At 41.6% G+C, this 20,269-nt stretch overlaps 1 protein-coding gene across 1 annotated transcript in view; it reads left to right on the top strand.

Annotated features, from left to right (window-relative positions):
* Gfpt1 (glutamine--fructose-6-phosphate transaminase 1) overlaps positions 1 to 18,996 on the top strand; it is a 57,543-nt gene extending 38,547 nt beyond the window's left edge. The window contains exons 13-19 of the mRNA XM_041632266.1: positions 2,486 to 2,606; positions 3,144 to 3,301; positions 9,494 to 9,608; positions 12,273 to 12,400; positions 13,540 to 13,707; positions 14,367 to 14,528; positions 15,177 to 18,996. Of these exons, the coding sequence (XP_041488200.1) occupies positions 2,486 to 2,606; positions 3,144 to 3,301; positions 9,494 to 9,608; positions 12,273 to 12,400; positions 13,540 to 13,707; positions 14,367 to 14,528; positions 15,177 to 15,221 (897 nt within the window). The 3' untranslated portion in view covers positions 15,222 to 18,996. The remainder of the gene's footprint in view (positions 1 to 2,485; positions 2,607 to 3,143; positions 3,302 to 9,493; positions 9,609 to 12,272; positions 12,401 to 13,539; positions 13,708 to 14,366; positions 14,529 to 15,176) is intronic.
* Positions 18,997 to 20,269: the final 1,273 nt, after the last annotated feature.

A 20,269-nucleotide genomic window follows, 5' to 3' on the forward strand; every position in this document is an offset into this window, starting at 1 on the left:
TAGCTAACAATACACTTAAGTAATTGGCCAAGCAGTGATTTAAATAATATACTTTGGGAGTAGCAGCCTCCTACTACACCAGATCTAAGATCCTTCTTCCTCAGCCTCTTAATATAGCTTTTGGGGTTTGTTTATTTTGCTTAGAATTGCCCACTAGACTCAGACAGATGGCCAGTGACTTTTGTGAGCCTCAGCAGGCTTTACTTCACAGGTACTTTTCTGCAAAGAAAGGAATTCTGCGTTTTAACAGAATTAGTTTATTTATTTATTTTTTATTTTCTAGACAGGGTTTCTCCGCAGCTTTTGGTTCCTGTCCTGGAACTAGCTCTTCTAGACCAGGCTGGCCTCAAACTCAGAGATGTGCCTGCCTCTGCCTCCCAAGTGCTGGGATTAAAGGTGTGCGCCACCACCGCCCGGCCAGACTTAGTTTATTTTAGATTTATTTGTTTTATTTTATGTGTGTGAGTGTTTTGCTTGCAAGAATGTCTGTGCACCACTGATGTGCCTGGTGCCCTTGCAGATCAGAAGAGGGCATTGAATCTCCTGGAATTACTGATGTCTGTGAATCACTGTGTGGCTGCTGGGAACTGGACCAGAATCCTCTGCAAGAGCAGCTGATGTTCTTAACTACTAACCTATCTCACCAGCCCAGACTTTGCTAAATTAGTGTTTAGAAATGGAAAGTCCTGTGTTGGGGACTTACATTGGTTGTCAGTAAAGAAACTGGGACATGATGGCCACTTAAGTTAGATTCAACTGTAGTTTCTTCATAAGTGTAGATTACACACTGGCATACACAAGTCTCTTGCACTCAGTTTTTGCTTTAAGATTGGTTTCCAAAGGTCATGATAATAATTTTTTATTTGCTGCAACATAAATATTTACCTCTTACTCTGTGGGAGCTAATTTTTGTTTTTCTTGAGACAGGGTTTCTTTATATAGGCTTGACTGTCCTGGTCTTTAGACCAGGCTGGCCTCAAACTCTGCCTCCTGAGTGCTGGGAATAAAGGTGTGGGCCACCACTGCCTGATGAGTTATGTTTATTTTTAATATCTGGTAGATTGTTAGGTTTGTTTGTTTGAAGATAAAATTCCAATCTAATACATTTGTAATCTAAGGGGAAATTTTTTTATTTACATTTATTTGAAGGAAAACATTTAGCTTATTAGTGTCAGTATCTGATTTATGAATAATTATAAAGCACACCAGCATAAAAGTAATTAAAAGTAGGAACACTTAATTTTCACATATTTGGCATTCATATTTCTCTAATATTTTTATTATCATGTTGCTGCAATGTTGTAAAAAACTCCCAAACTAAATTAACTGTGGAACCAAGCACAACAAAACAATTCTCTTTCAGTTTGTGGGCAAGCAAAAGTTCCAGAACTGTGGAGTATGGACAACTTTGCAGGGGTCTTTTAGTTTCTCTCTCTCTCTCTCTCTCTCTCTCTCTCTCTCTCTCTCTCTCCCTCCCCCTCCCCCTCCCTCCCTCCCTCCCTCCCTCCCTCCCTCCCTCCGAGCATGCATATGTGACACATTTATAGGTCTGGCTGATGCCAGAAGAGGGTGTAGGCCTCTTTGGAACTGGAGGCGTAAATGGTTGTGAGCCACTAGTCCTGGGTGCTGGCGAAGAAACTCAGGTCCTCTGCAAGCAGCTCTCCTGCACCAGCCTTTGTGGCTTTTATTGCTATAAAGGAGGAACACATGGAGATGAGACTAGAGACAGGCAGAGCGGGGCTGGCCTGAAGAAACAGGTGACGGGCTAGTGGGCGAGAATGTCTGTTATCAGCGTTAAAGCACCGCCATGTGTCTGTGCATCTACAAGACTTAAGAGATTTTGGTGCTTAGAAGTTTGTGTTCTGTTGTTTCTAACTTTCTAACATTTGGAGTAGAAGGAATATGTGTATCATTGACATTTTAATTTTAAATATCAGGAATTGGAGAGTTAGAGATAACACACAAGTTCATTCAAAACAGTGCTTTTTTTCCTCAAAATGTTCCTTTGTGTGGATATATCCGCTTATAAGAATGTTTGCATGGAGCTTAGAATTATGACTCACACCTTGTAATCCCAGCACTCAGAAGGCTGAGATAGGAACCTTACTGCAAATTTGAGGCCAGCTTCAACTGTATAGTGAGTTCCAGACGAGTCTAGTCTTGAAAAATAGGATTGTTTTAAAACACTTGTATTAAAGTGTTAGCAGTGCTTATCTCTTGTATAGTGGGATGTTGAATACCTTTAATTTGTATTACTTAATGTTTTCCAGATTTATGCCTTGTTCTTCTTTTGGCAGCGCTGGGGTTGGAAGCAGTGATGGGGTTGGTTGGCCTTATGCATGCTAGGCAAGTTCTCATCACTGAACTATACCTCTAGTCTGTATGCTATTTTTATAAACACAAAAGTAGAAACTGTACATTAAGACCAAAGAAGTTCAATGAATAAGGATGTCTGAAGGTAGATTGTGTTCTCTTTTCTCTCTAGACCCGTCAGGTTCTAGAGGAGCTGACAGAGTTGCCGGTGATGGTGGAGCTTGCTAGTGACTTCTTGGATAGAAACACTCCAGTCTTTCGAGATGATGTTTGCTTTTTCATTAGTCAATCAGGTATGTTCATTTTAGACTTTAAGGGGAAAAAAAGTCACTATAAGTCAATTTTCCTAATAATTCTATCAAATCTTTTAAGAACTAATGTTTAAACTGGTATTTCAATGACCTGGTAAGTACAGATTGACTTCAGTCATACTAATATTCTTTATGATTCAGTAAAAACGAACACCATTTATACATACAGCTTAAAGAGCTTAATTTTCAGATGAGAAACAAAAGAGATCCTAGAAAGCCTATGTCTTGTAAATGTATGGTTTTTGTTGTTATTTGAGACAGGGTCTCACTATGTAGCCTTTGTTGACCTGAACTCACTAGGTAGGCCAGGATGGCCTCCACTCAGTGATTTGACTGCCTCTTCAAGCCAAGTGCTGGGAGTAAAGGTGCATGGCACCGTGCCTGGCTATATCTTCTAAGTTTAATAAGAGCTTGCCTCATGCTTTATTTAAAACAAATAAGTTGAAAGTGTGGCCAGCTTTTCATGTAAGAAGCGGCATACTCTGAAACTGCTGTGTTGCTTTTGTCCATTTTACACAGGTGAGACAGCTGATACCCTGATGGCTCTTCGGTACTGTAAGGAGAGAGGAGCCCTAACTGTGGGAATCACAAATACAGTCGGCAGTTCTATATCAAGGGAGACAGATTGTGGGGTTCATATCAATGCTGGTCCTGAGGTTGGCGTGGCCAGTACAAAGGTAAATCCTTGGTTTCTTCTACGGCAGTTACTTAAGCATCCTGTTGTTGAGGGGTGCTGGTCTGTGGGCCAGTTGATGTGTTCTTTTCCCTGGTGTAGTCTTAGAGTTTACAGAGGACAGAGTTTACCAGGTCTGCTTTGAAAAGATCTCTGCCAGCTTTTCCTGTTCGTCATGCACAGTCTCTATTCTCCAAGTACAATAACTCCAAGCAGTCATACACCACCCTGTTACTGGTGTAGTTGGGATTAGAAAAGCAGTACATTAGAAATGGACAGTTTAATCCAAACAATTATTGATGTTTTTATTTTATGTTTTATTTATGTATTCCTGGTTTCCTTAAGTATGTCAGAATATGACACTACTTTTGAAAAACCGTAACAAGGAATATACTTTGTAAAACTGACAATTAAAAGTAAAGCTAATTGGGTGCTGGGTAGATGTTCGTCGTTTAAGAATGGTTGGTGTGAGCCGGGCGGTGGTGGTGCACGCCTTTAATCCCAGCACTCGGGAGGCAGAGGCAGGCGGATCTTTGTGAGTTCGAGACCAGCCTGGTCTATAAGAGCTAGTCCCAGGACAGGCTCCAAAACCACAGAGAAACCCTGTCTCGAAAAACCAAAAAAAAAAACCCAAAAACCATCACTCTGGAGGCGCAGGCAGACGGATCTCTGTGGGTTCAAGGACAGCCTGGTCTACAGAGTAAGTGCCAGGACAGGTTCCAAAGCTATATAGAGAAATCCTGTCTTGTACAAGCTTAAGGCCTGAGTTCAAATCCTCAGCACCCATGTAAAAAGCCTGATTATGTCTGCCTATGACCTTTGGGTGTGTGGAGACAGGAGGATCCTGGAGGTTGTTAGCTGCCAGCTTAGCTCCAGGTTCAGTGACCAGCTGTGTTTGATTAAGTCAGAGTGGTAGAACAGGGTACCTGCGGCCTGCTCCCCAATGTTCGCGCATGGATACATGGATGCACACTCACAGTGCAATATCTCCCTTCCCCACACAGAGCAATAAGATATATACATAAAGCTTCAAAAGCAGAAATGACAGGATAGTATTCATTTCTTTTTAAATATTGCATCTGTAGGAGTTTCAAAATACCTTGGTTTTAAAGGTGTGTAAAACTACTATCTGTAGTTGAGATATACAACTTTTTGTAAGTTGTATAAGTATATAAAATACAAAATGTTACTTAGGATTTTTGAAATTTCAGCTTACCTGTTTTTCTGCTTAAGTTTAATATTTTTTGTTGATTGATATGTTTCAGTGGTTTAGGCTTTAATCCTTAAATCTCATGGAAAACTTTTGTGGAAAATTTGTGATTCTTAGTTAAAAACTCTGGATATTTTGTTTTTGTTTTGAGAGTCTTGACATTACTATAATTTACACATAGTTGAAATGTGAATTTTCTCCATATGGTGATTAAAACATGTGAGTTGCTTGTGCTTAGGGCCATCCTGTGGGGGAGTGAATAACGAGCTGTTTGTAGCAGAGTCCAGACAGCTCTGATCAGGGATGGGCACACAGTCCTGTCCACAGCACGTGAACCACCGCACTTCAGCATGTGTGGAGAGACAGATGATTGAGTTGTAGGGGATGTACTTTACAAAGTATTCTTGATCCTTTATTCATGAGAGCTTGAATTTCTCCATCGTTTTATTATGAAGGTTTTCATGCATGTAGCAGTTATAATGACTTAACACCCATTTACCCACCGCCTGGATTCCACCATGAGTCTTTTCTGCAGTTTTAGGAAGGTGCAGCTTGCACTGCCATGTGGTAAACTTACTTGGTTGTGCGGCTGTCCCCACACAGTTTTAGGAGACTGTGTTCACAGAACAGCAGTTATTCCTTTGTGCTCTTGCCAGTCCGTGCCCACTCCTAACCTCTGGCTTCATGCTCAAATCTACTGCTTTCTCTTACTAAATATTGTGTCATTTTCCAGATAGTTCTCATCAATAGGAATTTTATGAGAACATGTCTTCTATAATTGGCTTTCACTTAGCATGAAGCCTTTGAAGCTTGTTCACGTTGTTGTTAGTATCAACAGTTTTTCTCTAAGAGCAAATCCTTTTAATTTCTTAAAATTTGAAATATTCAGATTTATAGGAGTTACAAAGTTGTGTTATCAGTCAGCCTCACATTATCATAACAATAGCTGAGGCAACTAACATGAAAAGAAAAAGGTTTCTTTTGTTCATAGCTCTGGAGGTCCCAGTCTGAAATTAGGCAGCATCGTTGTTTTGTAGCTCTGGTTAGGCAGTCAGTCATGGAGTAGGGAGTGAGCCAGGAAGCAGAGATAATCTGAGAGTCAGAGGGCCCACAAACTTCTTCAAGGACTTTTTCTTAGATAACCAAAGGATCCATTACTAGACATCAGCTCCTACCAAAAGGAGGAGGTCTGTAATCTTTCAGGAGGACCACCCTGAGGACCAAGCCTTTAGCACATGTACTGGTACCCTAGTAGTAGCCCCAGTAGAGATGCCCCATGTACCCTTCACTCCGTTCCCTAGTGCTTACATCTTGGATAAGAAAGCAAGTGTCTTTTAAAGTATGCAATGTCTTTTAAAAGTGTCAGCTTTAGTAATAGTGAGTATTGACAAGATGGCTTAGCAGGTAAAGGTGTCCACCACCAACATGAGCCAAGCCTGACGATTTGAGTTTGATCCCTAGAACCTGTATAGGGGAGGGAGAGAACTGACTCCCTCTAAGTTGTTTTCTGACCTCCACACGTGTCCTGTGGTATGCACCCCTTTCCCCCTCTGAATAAATATTTTAATAAATAAAAATATCTTCATTAAAATCTTTTAATAATTATGGCAGCTTATTTATTTATTAATTATTTATTAATGTAATACAGCTTCATTCTTCCTGGATTCTAAAGTAATTTTGTTTTCAGCTGTCTTAGATATTCTTGGCTTGGTGTTCTATAAGGTAGGTTCTGGGTTATTTCATTACAGCAGTTTCTGAATGGGAAGTGAGTTTGTATGTTTTAAGTAATCACAGAAGTTGCTCCCCATCACTGCTCAGTGATGAGCCTGTGTACAAGTTTCCAACTCTACCTGAGAAGATAGTTGGTTTAAAAGACTGTTACTGACTTTCACATAGTATCAGACCAATGATAATTTGGTGTTTCTTTCGGAATTGATGGTGCCAGTGTGCAGAATTTGTAGTTCTTGTTATTGCAGGTGTTTAAAATTTTACCACACTGCTAACTTAGGGTTTTTTTGTTTTTTGGGTTTTTTTTGTTTTGTTTTGTTTTAATGTGCCTAAGTAATTTTGTTTTGAACTTAATAAGAAGAAAGTCAAGTTGGAAAGTTCAGCCAACATTTTCTGGGTAATTTTTTTTTCAGACCTTAGTAGGTTGAAAATGTGAGGTGTAGCTTATTTTTATCATATTGAGTTTCTTGGTATGCACAGATGAAATGAAAACTATGGTGGCTGGGACACACTCATTGGTAGCGTGACATTAGTGGTGGACTGGAGCGGCTAGACTGAGTGCTTGTTGCTAGATCAAGTTGGATTTGGAGCAGCTTCATATCTTAGGGGACCAAGATCCTGTTAGTGATTTTCTCTTCATTGAAAGACATATCCATAGTGACAAGGGAAAGCTGACACTTAGAATTCAGAACATAGGCTCCATTCATACTTCAGCGTGTATGTGGTTCCAATCTGCTGGGAGGATGAAATGGGGACAGGTGGCTGTGGAGGCCAAAGGTGTCCAGCAGAAGTGGCAGGGTCTCACATAATAGTTTGGCTGAGGTGTCTCCTCAGCATGACAGGAGCATAAGCACTTAGGAATTGACTCAGGGAAGAATGCTAGAAACTGGGTGTGTAAAACCGTAATAACTTCCTGAATAAAGACCTGTGCACAGCACAATATACCTAACAATTTAGCAATGAAAATTAAGAAAAAGTTTCCAAGGCCTAAAGCACAAAAGCTTTCTTTGAAATAATATTGAGTCCTCCAGGCATATGGCACATGCCTTTAATCAGCATGGAGGTGGAGGCAGGTGGATCTCTGAATTTAAGGCTTACCTGGTCTACACAGAGTGCTGGGACATCTGGGGCCACACAAAGGAATCCTGTCTCAAAACAACCACAAAAGTAAGAGAAAAAGAAAAACAGACAAAGAACAATAAATTTGTCAAAAGAGTGAATATTATTAGCTAACACACATGAAAAGTAATCTTAGTTTCTTTGGACTGAAGCTATGACTGACAGGTTCTTGTGGTGGTGTGCACCTGTTGGGGATTACTCGAGCCCTTAGGTTTGAGATCAGCTTGGCAACAAAGGGAGAAAACTCCCACGTGGTGAAAGGAAAGAACTGACTCCCATAGATTGTCCTCTGGCTTTCACATGCCTGTCAGGACAAGCACATGAACCACCAGCTCCAAATAAATAAACGTTTGGAAAAGGTTAAGATGGTAGTCATTTGTCTAAAAGATAGTTTTGACTCTCTGACAATTTTTTTTTTTTTTTTTTTTGGTTTTTCGAGACAGGGTTTCTCTGTGGCTTTGGAGCCTGTCCTGGAACTAGCTCTTGTAGACCAGGTTGGCCTCGAACTCACAAAGATCCGCCTGCCTCTGCCTCCCGAGTGCTGGGAATAAAGGTGTGCGCCACCACCGCCCGGCCTATGCTTATTTTTTAATTGAATGTTTTTTGAGATAGGAGTTCATGTATCTCAGGCTGGCCTCAAGCTTGTTCTGTCGCTAAGGAGGGTCTTGGTTTTTTTTTATTCCTTGGGTTCTGCCTTCCAAGTTTTGGGATTATGGGTGTGTGCCACTATGTGTGCTTAATAACTTTCTTTTATTGAAAATATATTTTTTATACATAATAAAGAAAAACTAGGGCCAGCAAGGTAGCTAAGTGAATGAAGTTGCTTGCTGCCAAGCCTGACAACTTCAGTTTTACCCTGTGGACCCCATAGAAGGAGAGAACTGACTTCTAGAGGTTGTCCTCTGACCTATACACACACACTCACAAGTAAATGTAAGTTATAAATACCAATATGTTATCATAGGTTTGCAGATGCTTAATTTTTACTCACTTATTTAGATTTTCCTTTAACTTTTGGTTGTTTTTTGTTTGTTAAAAAAGTAAGAATGAGGACCTGTGTGGGATACCTCTGTCTGGACAGTGTTAAGTTTCCGGCACCTAGTAAGCAGCTGTGCCTGCTAGTTTGCGTTTATCAAGGGGAAATGGAGACGGGTGGATTGCTAGGGCTTGATTACCAGTGCAGCATAATCAGTGAGCCCTAGGTCCCAGTGAGAGACTGTCTCAGTGAAAAATGCACAGGGGGCAGCTCCTGAGGAATCCCTATGGTTGGCCTTAGGCCTCCACATGCACACACGTAGGTAAATCTCACCCCAGGGTGCCCTCTTCCTGTAACTCAAGCGCAAAGTGAGAATGAGCTAAGTGTGGTAGCTCACACCTGTACTTTGTGCACTTGGGAGACTGGGGCAGGAGAATTACTTTGAAACTAACCCAGGGTATGGAGTATGACCCTATCTTTAAAAGGAAAAGAAAAAAAAAAAGTGAAAACGAGGAAATGCCAGTAGGCAAAAATTAAGGAGCGGGGGTGGGGCATTTTATAGCTATCCACAGATCTCTTAGTGCCAGGAGCTCTGTCCTTTCTCCTCACTGTGGTTAGGCACATTCAGATTATCAGTCTCTTTTTCCCTTCCTTCTGAGGGGTGTGAGGAGGTTCATAAGCACTAGTATTTTATGTAGGTCTGAGATACCTAAGTGCTTTGTGATTAAAAATAGAGGTAGATGCTAAGCCAGGCCAGCAGCAACAGTGTTGCTTTTAAAAGATGAACAGTGTGGGGACTGGAGAGATGGCTCAGTGGTTAAGCAGAGGTCCTGAGTTCAATTCCCAGCAACCACATGGTGGCTCACAACCATCTGTAATGAGATCTGGTGCCCTCTTCTGGCCTGCAGACAGAATACCAAGAATACTGTATACATAATAAATAAATAAATCTTAAAAAAAGAAAAAGAAGGACATAGGCACTAGCCTGACGAAGTTGGTGCAGGAAGAAAGCGTGGAACCCGGGCGTGTCCAGCTTTAAAAAAAAAAAAAAGATGAACAGTGTATACTATGAAGAATTGGGATTTAATTTAAATCTTTTTGTTAAAATTTCCAGGTTCTTAAAATGCACCTGGAATTAATTTTTGTTTTCTTTGGTGTTTTAGGCTTACACCAGCCAGTTTGTGTCCCTTGTGATGTTTGCCCTCATGATGTGTGATGACAGGATCTCCATGCAAGAGAGGCGTAAAGAGATCATGCTTGGATTAAAGCGGCTGCCAGGTATGAAGACACTCATATTTTAGAGGTGTTTTAAAATATAATTTTTCTTAGCATCGAAAATAATAGGTTTCTTTCTTTTTTGGTGTTTTGTTTTTGAGGCAGGGTCTCACATAGCTGAGATTGGCCTCAAACAGTAACCATTTAGCTGAGGATGACCTTGAGCTTCTAATCCTCCCACTTCTTCTCCAAGTGATGAAATGACAGGTGTGGTGTCCTGCCTGGTTCATGTGATGCTGGGGATGAGCCCAGGGCTTGGTACATGTTAGGCAAGCATCTCTACCACCAGAACCACATCCCCAGCCCTGGATTGCTTTATAGACTATAAATATTAATCTGTTGAAGCACAATTGGCAAAGATTCCATCTTAGAGACTGGCTCTTCACCTTGTTAATCATTCCCTTTGCTGTGCAGAAGCTTCTTAGTTAGCAATAATCGCACTCAGGTTACACTTGGTTGGCTGCCATACTGCACTGCGCAAAACTGCGGAAACTTGAATTCCATGAAGTCCTACTTGACAATTCTTGTGATCATTTCCTGTCTTGGTGGGAGTCCCGTTGTGGAAGTCCTTGTCTTTGCCTGTGCTAGTGTCTTGAAGTATTTTCACAATATGTTTTTCTCCAGGAATTTTAAGTTTTGGTTTTTCTTCAGGGTGAAAAATAATGAATCTAACTTTTTTTATATGTCAGTACCCATGTTTGTATATTGAAGACATAATTTTTCTTCAGAGGTGACTTTTCTCAACATTTTTGTCAGAAACGGTGGCTGCTCCCTTGTGGTCTGTCCCTGGTCCTCTCTTCTGTTGGTCTGCATATTGAGTTTATGTCGGTCACTTATAGTCTTCATCTACGCAGTGTCCTAGGACTAAGCAGAGTACAGTTGGGTGTTGGGAAGCCTCCTGCATTACCCTTTCTGCTTAGGATGGCTCTGAATAGTTGGAATCTTTGGTACTTTTTTTTTTTTTGAATTTTTGAGACCGGGTTTCTCTGTAGTTTTTGGTTCCTGTCCTGGCTCTTGTAGCCCAGGCTGGCCTCGAACTCACAGAGATCCGCCTGCCTCTGCCTCCCGAGTGCTGGGATTAAAGGCGTGCGCCACCACCGCCCGGCTCTTTGGTACTTTTTATGTTCTGCTTGAGCAGTAGTTCTCAACCCTCCTAATACTGTGACCCCGTAATACAGTTCCTCGTGTTGTGGTGACCCCAACCCTAAGATTATTTTTGTTTCTATTTCTTAACTGTAATTTTTCTGCTGTTACGAATCACAAAACAAATATCTGTGTTTTCTGCTGTGAAAGGGTCCTTTGACCCCCAGGTTGAGAACCACTGTTGTAGAGCTTCAGCGTTCCTGCCCTCACAGCAGTGACCAGCAGAGAGCTGGCTCAGGCCTGTCTGCTCCAGAGTTATTTCTAGGTACCTAGAGCAGTGCTACCTTCCCACATACTTCACTGCCTGGACTGAGCCTCCTGCTGCCTGGACTTTTTTGGCATGTCAGAGTCTGTCTCTTCCTTCCCTCTCCAGCTGTCTCCCACTGGTGTGTGCAGGTTGAGCTTTAGCTTCTGACTTGAGACTGTCTTGGGCCTAGAGTAGTGCAGTTTTTAAATTTAATTATTTTATTATGTGTATAGGTATTTTGCCTGCAGTGTATATCTGTGCACCACATGCATGCAGGTTCCTGTAGAGGCCAGAAGAGAACATCGGATCCCCTGGAACTGGAGTTATAGATAGTTGTGAGCCGCAGTGTGGGTGCTTGGATTTGAACCTGGGTCCTCTAGAAGAGCAGTCGGTGTTCTTAGCCAATAAGCTATTTATCCAGCTCTGATTAGCTTAGTTTTAAGAAGTAGGTTTCTTTCTAAGCTTGTGTCTGACCACAGAGTCATAAAATGACAGAAGGAACCCCATTGCTGGAGGATGCACTGTCTGCAGACCAGTACCTAACTTGAGGCTTTGAGGGCTGTAGTTTGTCCTGTGGGTGGGACTTCTCATCTCTTTTTCAGGCTGTGTGGCTTACCTTTTGGATGAAACTTCTGTTTCCCTTCTCCCAGTAAGGGAGCCATAGGTCTAGAGCTATGCTCCATTTGGTTACTTTTTGCCTGGTGGCTTTTCTGATCTTTTTTTGAGACCAGGTCTCTTGTATCCCAGGTGGAGTTTAACTTAGTATGTAGGGGAGAATGACCTTGAACTCTTGATTCTCCTGCTTCTACAGGTATTATCCACTATGCCCAGTTGTATGCAGTTATGGGGCTTGACCCTGTGTCCATTGTAGGCAAGCACACTCTAACTCTACCAGTTGAACTACATCTTTGACCCTTTGAGTCTTTTTTTTTTTTTTTTTTTTTAATTCTAACTTTTCTCCCTGACTATCACAGGAGGCAGCTTTTGGCCCACCACCCTATCTGGAAGTCTAAACTAAGGCTCTTTATTTTATTTTCTATATGTTTGATGTGGAAGGGACTGAACAATGAATGAAGTTCTCATCTTACTCCTGGTGCTGTGGTTTGTAGTTGCATAGTTAGAAGGTCTTTCTGTTTTTGCCTCCATGTTAAGAGAATTCCATGCTGATGCCACAGAGAGGAAGTACTGGTCTTTGCTGTTTGCTTCCAGTATTGCATTGTTACTTTATCTATGTATTGCTCCTTTTTCATAGGCTGGGCTAATCTTTATCTTAACAGACTTGATTAAGGAAGTGCTGAGCATGGATGATGAAATTCAGAAGCTGGCAACAGAACTATACCACCAGAAGTCAGTCCTGATAATGGGACGAGGCTATCATTACGCTACGTGTCTCGAAGGAGCCCTGGTGCGTTTTCTCACTTAAATTGATTTTACTCCTAAAGACTTAGGGACAGGGCACATACACTTTTTGGTTTTTCGGAACAAGGTTTCTCTGTCTAACAGTCCTAGCTGTCCTGGAACTCGTTTTGTAGACCAGGCTGGTCTTAAACTCACAGAGATCCACCTGCCTCTGCCTCCCAAGTGCTGGGATTAAAGGTGTGTGCCACCACCACCCGGTGGGAACGTGTACTTTTATTTATTCTGCAGTACTAGGGATTTAACAAACAGAGAGCCAGGCATTCAAAATATCACTGTGCCTTGTCATTCATTTAGTTTTGTGTGTGTGTGTGCACTCGTGTGTGTGTGTGCACTTGTGTGTGTGTGTGCGCGCTCGTGTGTGTGTGTGTGCGCTCGTGTGTGTGTGTGCACTCGTGTGTGTGTGCGCACTCGTGTGTGTGCGCACTCGTGTGTGTGTGTGCGCGCTCGTGTGTGTGTGTGTGCGCGCTCGTGTGTGTGTGTGTGCGCTCGTGTGTGTGAGCACATGCATGGGTGGGAGGTGGTATGCTTCAGTACATGTGTGGGAATCGGGACAGCTCAAGCTGGAGTCAGTTTTCTTCCAACCATTTGAATCCTGGACATCAAACTCAGGTTGTCAGGCTTGGTGGCAAGCATCCTTATCTTGCTGACTCCCCACATACTTGTAAAACAAATGAATTGAAATGGGCAAAATGTTTAAAATGCCTCTGTTTATATATTGTGGTTTGTTTGCCTTAAGAAGATGCTGTAAAACTTAATTCAAAAGTGAAAGCCAAGAGAAGTGTTTACATGGGTACTAGGGGTTAGCATCTTAAGTTGGGTATACATGCAATTGAAATATGAACAATTGACTTAAGGTTCATTAGATAAGAAGTTGAAATGAGTTATAAGGCACAGCATGACTGATGTTGATAGTCTGAATCCTTAAGAATACTCTTTGTAGAACTTCAGCACTGTGGTTGTTGGTGTTTTGGAAGTGATGATCTGTTGTTAGCTCTAGGGACAGATCAGTAGTAGTCTTTAATATTTTCTAGTAGACCTAACCATCTCAGATGCTTTGTGTAATATTTCCTTAAAAGTAGAATTTTGAAAAATGAACTAAAGACTTACCTGGTTCTTTAATTCTAGAAAATCAAGGAGATTACTTACATGCACTCTGAAGGCATCCTTGCTGGTGAGCTAAAGCATGGCCCTCTGGCCTTGGTGGACAAGTTGATGCCTGTCATCATGATCATCATGCGAGACCACACTTATGCCAAGTGTCAGAATGCGCTACAGCAAGTGGTTGCACGGCAGGTAGGTCAAGCGCTGTGATAATAGCCTGGAGCTCTGTGAGCAGGGTTACCAAAGCATAGGTGAATTTATGCTAACTGTACCAGACCAGGCCTGGGAGATGACCGCAAACCATGCTTGCTTGCCAACTTCTTTGCTGTGCTGTTTATGTATAGGGAGCCAGAGGCTTAGCTTTTGATGGTTCCTGACCATCCTCTCGCTCATTATCAGCTCTCATAATATAAGATCTAAACCAGAACTAGGCCCTAGTCTCCGGATTCTTTCTTCTGTCAGTTAACACAATGTTTTCATTTTACTTTAACATGATGAAGTATTTCCTTCAAAAGAAACTATAATGTGTAGAGTTTACATTAACATCATGAATGCTGTGCCTCACATTCTCCCACCATCAGTTGGCTTATTCCAGAGATATTTCTCCCTCAACACAGTGTACTGGAATTGAACTTCAAAGGAAGGCGAACCTATATTCAAAGTACTAAGCTTGGCGTTTCTTTCTTGTGTAAATTTTTGACAAAAATCTACTGAGTTCCACAAAAGCTGTTCGTGCCCATCTACATGAGCAGTCAGAGCGAGTCTGTGTATCTTGCAGTATGGAGCACATGCTCACTTGTTGCCTAGCATGTACTTCTCATGATTGTGTCTGCATGTGGTTTTCTTCCCAGGGGCGCCCAGTCGTGATCTGTGATAAGGAGGATACCGAGACCATTAAGAACACAAAAAGGACAATCAAGGTGCCCCACTCAGTAGACTGCTTGCAGGGCATTCTCAGTGTGATCCCCTTGCAGCTGCTGGCTTTCCATCTGGCTGTGCTGAGAGGCTACGATGTGAGTGACCGCCTCTGTAGAACTCCGGGGTGGCTTTTGAACTCTAGGGTACATCTTGATATAGTTAGTCCCAACTTTTTTTGTTTTGTTTTTAGATATTTATTTATTTAGTGTATATACATGTCACAGTTCATGGGTGAGGGTCAGGGGACAACTGGTAAGAACTGGTTCTCTCCTTCCACTCTGTGGGTCCTAAGGAGTGAATTCAGGTTTGGCAGCAAGACCTTTGCTTGTTGTGTTTCACCAGCCTTCCCAGCTTTCACAGTAGCTCTTGAAGATGCTGCACCTGTGTCTTCGCACAGCCCAGTCCGTAGTTTACATTGCTTTCTTCTTCCCTATAGGATTTGAAGAAGCCTTGGTGTTTACTCCAGGCTGTGATTGGCATTTTGGGGTGGGACAAGTCTGTGTTGTTTGGATCTCTCCCACAGTGAGGGCTGCAGGACTTGCAGCATTCTTAGTCCTCTTGCTATTGTGGGAACCAAAATATTCTGTCGTGTTTCCAGGGCTCCCTGTGAGGTCTGCCTCCGTAGAGGGACTGAGGTAGCTCTCCCACTATATATTAGCACCTTCCTCTATTGTTTTTCAGTTATTTTATAAGATAAATTAATTATATGATTATATTTCTTAATATAATTCTCTTTTTTGCAGGTTGATTTCCCACGGAATCTTGCCAAATCTGTAACTGTAGAATAAAAGGCATCTGAAACTTACGAAAGTTAAGCAACATGAGACACCTTTTGTATTTAAATTTTTGATTTAAACTGTTGCCTCCTGAAAGCCTTTTTAGTAAATTCTTATTTATATATCAGTTATAATTATCCCTCTCAATTAATGATTTTGTGCAATTGCCTCATTTTCAATAATACATGGGGGCGTTTGATTAATAGAATTTAAATTGAACCTGAAGTCAGAGAGATTTTAGCTGTAGTGTTGTATAAAGAACTGGATAATGAATTTCTGGGTCCTCCACTTCAATCATGAGGTTTGTTGAGTTTTTGAGATGATTGTTGTTTTCCCATGCCTTGATTCAGTCAGATTGATAAAAGACCAATGCATTTCATTGGAATACTCAAAGTCAAAAGCCAGTGTGTGCTAGTACCTGCTGAAGGCTTTGCTACATGATTTATAAGTTGAAGATGCTGTGGTTTATTTTGAAGCTTGTCTATATTTTGTTTGTAAATCAAACTGTTCACCTAAAAAAACCTAAGTTCAGTTAAATTGGTCTAAACATGGCTGTCATCTCTAGGTAGAGGGAGCATGTGGGCAGTGTGCGGTACATTGTGTCCTCCATGCTCGAATAAAACACCATGTGGAGTTGTGTAGCTCTCTGATCTGAACTACTTTAGACCCCAACAATGTGGCTAGATGTTTGAATATAGGACCTGGGCATCCTACTCCTTGTTTCTTTACCTCCTCAGAGTTGTTTGCATTGCCTTGAAACTGTAGAGCTTAATTTAAAAAAATAATATTGTTGAATGACACCCTGTCTCCTTTGACATCACAGCAGAGTTGGTGTCGAGCATCTCAGATTGGTATTGGCATGTTCAGTTCTCTCTTCAGCTTTGTCCCAAGTCCCTTCCCTGCCTTGCTGCAGAAAGCATCCCCTTGTGGCAGTTTGGAGGTTCTTCTTGATAACTTGTGAGATTTGCACTGGTCATTTGATCTTCAGTGTATGTGGTAGATGAGGCTTAGAACTTCACATACTTTCCACTGTGGAGTGACATGATTTAGGGTTGCTTTCTAGATGTTTTTTCCTTTGTATTGTCTTGAGTCCTGTTTAGGAATGAATGCAGTATGAAGAAGTGATATTGACATGCCTTCATGCTGATAGTGTCAGAAATGGAGGTCGACAATTGGGATAAAGTATTTAAAGTAGAACATTAGTTTGACACCCTATAAATGTGTGGAATAATTTCTTCATAGAATTATTTGGGTCAGATCATGTGGCTGTAGGAAGGTGGTTATATTCAGTTAGGTCCATTTCTTTCAAAAGCTTTCACCGTTATTGTGGAAGTGCAGTGGTGGAGTTGGTAGCTCACTCTTTGTGTTTGAACTTGATGTTAAGCAGTTCATGCTATGCCAGAAGTGTAGGCTTCTTGTGAAGGTGGGTTGAAGACAGAGTTTATGTAACTTTGGAAGGTTTCACTTCCATTGATAGAGACTGGAAACCTGATTTTTTAAAAACGTAAGACAGGGTCACAGTTTCTACCCCATGTAGCTGCTTTAGTTATGTTTATCTGTTCTAATTATTTCCAAGATTTCATGTTTGTCTAGCATGTGTATCATGTCATTTCTTGTGTTTGACATAATAGCATGGCTACTCATAGTTGTATGTGTTTCGTTGTCTTTTTTCATGTGTTGCTCTGGAGTACTGGGTGATGTTGGTACACTAAGACATTGTGAAATGATCACCACAGTAGTCTTAGGTCATCTATCACCTCAGTTACTGATCCAGAGTCCTCTTGGAGCTGTTTTGAATTATACAGCTCAGTTTTACTAATCACCCTCTACGTAATGGAATATCGGAACTTAATTCTTCTGTCTGGCTCTGGCTCTGAACCCATTCACCAGTCTCCCTTCCATACACACTCCAAACCAGGATAAATCCTAAAAACCAGTCAAAAGCCCAAATGAAGTATTTTCTAAACAAATATTATTCTCTTCCCTATCCCATTTTGCTTTCTACCCTGGTTAATGTAGTGATTTTAAATTCTTTTATTAAGTTAGTTCTTAACACCCTGATATTTTAGTGAGGCAAGCCTCTGAGTGAGTGAATGAGTTGGCCCAGTTAAAATTAGTATAATATAGGACATGGAAATCTAATTTTTCAAAACAGAATATCCTGCAAAAGGGAGGCTTTCTATAAAAGTTCTTTCTTGTAGTGTGTTTAAAGTTTAAGTTCACACATACAGCCTTTCCTGGGAGCCCTTGCTAGGCAGGGAGGACTGTGGAGGACTCAGTTAATGGTTACTTTGAAGTCAACTTTAAAAAAAATAATCACCTATGCCATAGGAGTGAAAAGGCTACAGAAAGTGCAGTACTCACTCGTAGTTTGTGGCTGTCTGCAGCTGTGTCTGAACCCCAGCTGTGAGCAGCTGTGTGCTGGGCAGCAGAGCTATACCTTCAGAGCGGTTCTGACGTCCCTGGTGGGTCTGTTTCTTGTGAAGACACAGGTGGAAGAGTGGAGAGATGGAGCTGAACTGAGGTGTTAAATGCTGTGAAAGGGTTTGTTTACTTAAACAGTGCTCCGCGTTCTGGAGCATCTTCGTAAGCAGCTGTCCCGGTCTGTCCACGATACATGGGTCTATGGTACGATAAAGAGCCGCAGTTAATAATATGCTGAGATAAGCCACTGTGTGTCCCCGCTCCTCAGAGGGATGCTTCAGGTACTGTGCAGGAGGCTGTTATTCTGTGTCCTGGGTGGTTTCTGAGGTAACACGGTTGTCTCCCTTTGAATCCAGGGCCCTTACCTGAGTAGTTCTGAGGAGGGAGGAAAGGAGCCTGTTCTTGGTCCCTTGTAGTATTCCTCTGAAAGTCATTTTTGTCACTCTTTAGAGAAGGAAACCAGCTGAACTTTAACAAACACACTTTCAGGTTTTTTTTTTTTTGGGGGGGGGCAGTCTTTTGTCTTTTTTTTACAATGAGGATTCTATAGCAATAAAAGAAACTAAGGTTACCTGTTTATTAAATACTATAACTGGTATGATTTTTCTAAAAAAAAAATTAAAAAGCACAATCTCATTGGAAAGTGTTTATTGAAAAAGAATTCATAATTCACATTGAATTTAGGAAGGCCAAAGAAATGGAAGGGAATGGTAAAGACATTTTGGTTCATGACATCCACATGTTTAATGAGTTGTGTCTTCAAGAATACTAGCAGTGTTTTAAACTTGGAGATGGATTTCACATGATTCTGTTTAGTCTCAAGTTCGGAAGTTTTAACATATAAGTTGGTCTTTCTCACTGTATTTAAAGATTGTTAAGCGTTTCAGTGTCTCTGTAGCTTGATGAATCGAAACACGTCCTCAGACCCAGGATGGTGACAAATAATGAAGCTGGCATTGGCTTTGAATAGTGATGTCCGTGGTTAAGCAACTGGAGCTGTGTTGTGTAACTAGCTTGAGTGGAGTGCTGTAAAAGACACCAGGACAGAAGGCTGATGAGGACGGCGTGGAAATTCTCGCATTATCTTGTTTTCTGTACCAGTTTCCAGAGTGAGTGTAGTAATGGTCTTGTTAACTTTTCAATATTCTCTGGGTGAATGTGTTTTTCCATGAATAAAGTTTTGATATCTGTTGAAATTATACTTCTGTGGACTGGGGGTTACAATAATCATTGCTCTGTTTTGATTTTGTTTTCTTTTCAATGAATGTTTAGTTTTCTGAGCCAGATGGTTATTTCATCCTCATGTCCTGTTAAATCAATCCCATGACTACACCGGAACTGTGAATAAATTACCTAAAACCTTGCTGTGTGTTTGCTCCTTTTTGATAGGGCTTGGGATGGCACCTGGGCCTCACACTCTAGGCCACAACCCATAGTATTTCATTTTGAAGGGTTTACCAGTGTTTGAAACTCATAGGCATATAGCATTTTAAAAAAGGTACTGTCTTAATATAGCCAGTGTTTTCTTTCATTGTTAGTAAACATGTCTCATGTTTTATTTCTGTTACTTTAAAAAAAGAAATGATCATACAATTATCCAGACCCACATGTCTCTAGGCCAGCTCCCAGCTGTTTTATCATTAGACAGCACTCTGATATCACACTCTGATGCATAGTACTTCACATTTGAAAAATAATTCATGAACAGGTTATTAGACAGCAGTGATGAAAAAGCTGAAGATGCATTGATAGCCACAGGAGCAGGAAGAGTGAGGGTGAGTGGCGGTCACGCCTGGCCTGCACTGGGCACTTCATAGGTAAAGTGTCCAGTATAGAACTGGAAACAGCAGGTCCATGCTGGCCTGCCCGGGCTGGGCCTCTCATACAGCTCAGCCTCTGCCCTTGTTCTTCCCCTCATCTTCCTCTGTTCCCTCTGCTTTCTGTGACAGGATCATGACCTCCTCACCTCCCCACCATGGTTTTGGTATAAAAAGTTTCTTTAAATTTGCCTCGGTTGCATGTTGATTTGACTGAACAGTTAACAAGAGCAAGGAAGTCCTAAAAATTAAAAATCTGCTCTCCCCCGGGGATGGGGCTGAGAGCAGAATGGTTCTTCAGCTGCCCTGATGAGGGGACACAGCAGAGGTCTCTCCAGTGACTAATGATACACGCATCAAGTGAAGGGCTGTTACCAGACTCTGAACGGCCTCTCCAGTGACTGAGCACGTTATTTCCAAGACTGAAGGGCGCACTTGTGAACTGGGTATGTTAACCCTTTGACTCGGATGCAAAGGCTCACCCTGTCAGAGTGTTGTGTGATGTTTTATTCTTTTGGCTTTTTTTGGGGGGGGGGGGCGCCACCCAGCTCCAAGTAAATCACACATATGGAGGCTTATTAGCTGTGAATGCCCAGCCTTGGCTGGTTTCTTGCCAGCTTTTTTTATCTTAAATTGTCCCAACAACCTTTTACCTCTGGGCTTTTATCTTTCTCACTTCTTATGTGAGAAAGTATGTCTTACTTTCCTTCTTACTCCGCGACTGGCTGGGTGGCTGGCCCCTGATGACCTCCTCTCCTTGTTTTCTTCTCCTCTCAGATTTGGCCTTCCATCAATACTCTGCCTGCTAGCCCTGCCTGT

The sequence above is a fragment of the Microtus oregoni genome, unplaced genomic scaffold (assembly GCF_018167655.1).
Source record: "Microtus oregoni isolate MIOR12 unplaced genomic scaffold, Mior012 000002F_ref0000024, whole genome shotgun sequence".
NCBI classification, from domain to species: Eukaryota; Metazoa; Chordata; class Mammalia; order Rodentia; family Cricetidae; genus Microtus; species Microtus oregoni.